The 4334-nt window shown below is 40.3% G+C and overlaps 1 protein-coding gene across 1 annotated transcript in view; it reads left to right on the top strand.

Moving 5' to 3' along the window:
* The first annotated feature begins 1983 nt into the window (after nucleotides 1-1983).
* LOC135202228 (ctenidin-1-like) overlaps nucleotides 1984-4334 on the top strand; it is a 2966-nt gene continuing 615 nt past the window's right edge. The window contains exons 1-2 of the mRNA XM_064231500.1: nucleotides 1984-2093; nucleotides 4105-4334. The exon at nucleotides 4105-4334 is cut by the window's right edge and continues 236 nt beyond it. Coding sequence (XP_064087570.1) covers nucleotides 2091-2093; nucleotides 4105-4334 — 233 coding nt within the window. The 5' untranslated portion in view covers nucleotides 1984-2090. The remainder of the gene's footprint in view (nucleotides 2094-4104) is intronic.

The raw sequence follows: 4334 nt of genomic DNA, 5'->3' as shown, positions 1-4334 counted from the left end.
TCAGGAAAGACAGGACCCTAGAGTAGCCCTTCAATCAAAATGATAGTTAAAATAAACCTGCCATTATGTTAAAGCACTAATACTACAAATTTTTGGAATAAAACTGAAAATGAGAACTCTAAAGAAATCTCAAAAACACTAGTAACGGAGATAAGTGAAAAGCAAAAATGAATAATCGGAAAGCGGGAAACAGCGACCATATTTAATCAACTGAGCAAATTACTGATTGGTCCCCAAAAGCCTTCACGAGTTTTATAGTACTCACATTTGGGAACCAGCAGCAGCATTTCACTCACCTGTCGAAGATCGGCGAGTCGATCACTGATATTTGCGTGTTTGCACTTTTGCAGCATGTTTAGGAGCAGTGGCAAATGAATATGCAAGCCAAGGTGACTCACACTGTGTCAGAAATTCTGCCTTTAAAGGCCAAGAACTTTTGGTAACGAGAAGCAGGCGTCCTTCCTGCTTCTGGAGTGGGTTTATCGGTTCTTCAAATACTCGTCAGGTTTTGACAAGTCTGTTTCTACGTCTGATATTTTGCAGTAAAAAAAAAAGAATCGTTTAGCTTCGTGGCTGTCTACAGTGACGCTCTTGGTCTATGCATCATTGGCTGAAAGATCATCGATCTCTTTGCAGATAAGTTTGGGTGGGAAACCCCGGTTTTACTCCACTGCCATTTGCAGTGATGCAAGTCAGATAATCTATATGCAATACAAACAAAACATACAAGTTAATATTCAGTGGGTGGCCTACGGACGCTTACAAATGATAAGCAAACAACTGGAAAACTCTACAAACAAAACAAACTAAAGGGAAGGTTGCAAAAAAAAAATAATGATGATAAAATAAACAGAGTCCACTTTCACTTTTAAGCCAAAAAAAAAAAAAAAAGAAAACTTAGTTTGCTTCCGTGATTGAATGCGTATAACAATTTAGATTGTGTCGAAACTCGCCGTTTTTTCAAAATGATTTATATTTCACCAAAGAAGCCAGATCATATGTTCGAGCCTCGAGTCAACGTGACTTGAACGTTGATTATCTAAAATAAACTTGAATGACAGAAAGTGTCGAAAAAAAATATAATGATGTAAAAACAAAAGACGGAAAAAATGCACGAAAAAAATTCGCTGAAATTTGGCTGCTTGAATTCTTTAGAGAAATCGCAAGTCCGGTGCGACATAAAAAAAAAAAAAAAAAGAATAAAAAAGAAAGAAAGAAAGGAACGTGTACTGAAGCAAATTGAGAGAGAAAAAAAGTCTTGGTCTGAAAGTAAAAGCAAAAATAAAATTTGTTTGGTGTACATTTCTTTGATGCTCTACGCAGCCATATAAAATTCTGACTGACCTAAATCAAACATTACACTTATGCCGTGTATACATAAACAAGTAAACAATAAAGCAGCCTCCCAACTTCCCCTCTCTCGAAACGACAGCTGGATTTTCAACTTTCTGCATGACTATCGAAGGTGTGTGTAGACAAATAATGAATCCAGTCTACTAAAGAGCTAAGGTTGCTGTATATACAATGATGACCTGGCTGAAGTATAGTATGCCTGCTCCTACCACCTACTATTACTTCTGATGCGACTGCGACTACTACTATCACTGGCATTTGAGCGGAAGTGGGACGCTTCGTGCCATGAATATTCGAAAGATGATCGTTGCATTCAACTCTGATCTTGACTGAAATTCACCGTTCGTGAAATGATACTCAATGCTTCATTTCACGGGCGTTTGTTGCAGAGATAAAAAGTGGATATTCAAAAACGTTTCTCGCGGCGTCAAGGCAGTCACGGGTGGGCGAGGTAGATTCAGTGACCTGTTTTTGCTCAAGACTGAGTTCCAGGCCTCCCCTCATTAAAAATAGCACAACGCCTAACGTCCCCCTCCTCTCCCCCGACCCCCCTCTCTCTCTCTCTCTTACCCCACCACCCACAGCACACACCCTGAGGTAGGTCACACCAGTTAACTTGTAACGGGTGACCGGTTGAGTGAGAGAAGGGCAGCTGTGCTTTCAACCGGCAATATATATACCGCAGGTCGAGGCTCCGAGTGTCAGTATCATCCGTCTGCAACCGAATCAGCACAGAAATGGTAAGACCGTCTGCAGATATCATTTGAGAATTCTCGAGACATTAGGGTTTGCCTATTCTATATCATCACTGGGACCGCCTATAGAATATTTCACTGGACCATTTTGGAGAGCCCTCCCTCTCTGCCAAGGCTTTTCCTGTCCGCGGATCATTATAGAAAATGGACATCTGGTAAAATCAAAATGAAATATGAAATGGGAATTCAGTTTTCGTTGGAAGCTACCACGACACATCAGTGGCAGCAGGGAATAATGTACCCAGTAATCACTAGAATTGCACACACGTAGCAATGGTGACTGAAGACCAGATTTTGGTAATGAACGCTAGGTTGAGTGAAGAAAGGATATCATATGACAGAAGTTTGGAGATGGAATGTTAGAAGGAATGAATCATAGAAGAGTTAATGCAAGGAAACTGGAAGGGTTTCTGTAAAAGATTTGACAGAGAAAAATAGTAGCGTCTTCGGAATCAAACTTGAAATTTATGAAAAATTTTAAGAAAAACGTTCCCAATCTTGCTAAGGTCAATTTTTTGCACAATATAAAATGAGATGCCCAGATACAAGGGTGAGACTTTCAGAGACACGACCAACTGATGAAAAGGTTAGTGACAAGATAGCAGAGTGCTTTGAGGTGATCTGATTCTCATCAACCGTGCACGTCTAAGCCTGTCCCTTACGACTGTTAATAAGCCACTCCTGATTGGCAGTTAATAAGCCAATCACAGGGCTGGAAACTGTTAGTCTCTCTCGAGAGTTCACATAGGTAGGATGTATGTTCTACCTCACCTGAGGGTTACTGGTGAAAAACAGACATATCCCTCAGGAGAGGTGGAGTACACATCCTGCCTATGTTAACTCTCCAGAGAGACTGAGTTTCCAGCCCTGTGACTGGCTTATCAACAGCCAATCAGGAGCGTCGTAAGGGACTGGCCTAGACACCAGATGCACGGTTGATGTGAATCTACTATAGTACAAAGTGGACAGGCTGACAAAGTGTTTGAGGGACTGTAGAACAATAGGCTCTTCATGCACAGTAAAGAAGAGGGAGCATGCAAAATGGAACTGATTGACTGAAAGTTATCTGGCATCACACTTCCACAGTGCGAAGTAGGAGAGGTGGAGTATGCAGAGGGTTCGGCACGATTCTGCTGAACCCTCTCTGTCGGTGTACTTAACGGCTCATGATGTGGAAGTTTTTTTTTTCGCACGATTTCATCCTCGATTTAACACTTTAAGGACGAGAAAGACAGCATATATATATATATATATATATATATATATATATATATATATATATATATATATATATATATTCGTATGTATGTACACACACGCGCACAAGTACTCACACACACATATGTGTGTGTGTGTGGATTTATATATATACATATAATATGTATGTATGTATGTATGTAATGTGTATGTATATGTGAGTCTGTTGATTCAGATTCCATTCTACGATGATAAGTATATGAATTTTTTCATCAAAGTTACCCTGTAGTCAGAAACCAAATATTTAGAAATGAATTCTGTCCCGAATCGAATTTGCAAATCGAACCAGAGGTTATCAATCCCGTACTATCCATCTACTGCGCTCGAGAAACGAAATTCAGTAGAATCTGTTAACGTCGCAAAACGAGTTGATTCAGAGCAGTTATTTCTTAAAATGAAGTCTTAAGGCAATTTTTTGTTTTTATTTCATGCTTCATCTCTAGTCCCACCTGAAAGACTAAAATAAAATCACTAGAAATAATGTATAAGCTAGCCTACAAAATTTCATCATACCGGCACGTCAAAATCTAAATGTTGTAGGAAATTCATTGAATCCCTTAAGATTTTATCGCGTTACTTTTACGTTTCACACACACACACACATACACACTATATATATATATATTATATATATATATATATATATATATATATATATATATATATATATACATACAAGACGGACAGAAACCATCCAGGTGCTGCAGAATCTCACGTCTTTTCATTCATAAATTTCCAGCATCACAAGATCAGCAGCGCCGTGATTCTCCTGCTGGCGGTCGGGTTGGCCACGAGCGCCCCCGGCAAAGGAGGCGGCTACGGAGGAGGCTACGGCGGCGGCGGCTATGGAGGAGGAGGCTACGGCCCGAAGGTCATCTACATACCCGTCCAGATTCCCATCCACCACCAGCCTTACCACCAGCCCGTCTATCACCACCAACAGGTCTTCCATCACCAGCCCGTGATCCA

Source organism: Macrobrachium nipponense, chromosome 23 (genome assembly GCF_015104395.2).
Source record: "Macrobrachium nipponense isolate FS-2020 chromosome 23, ASM1510439v2, whole genome shotgun sequence".
Classification (NCBI taxonomy): domain Eukaryota; kingdom Metazoa; phylum Arthropoda; class Malacostraca; order Decapoda; family Palaemonidae; genus Macrobrachium; species Macrobrachium nipponense.
This window is presented reverse-complemented; position numbering and strand designations above follow the sequence as displayed.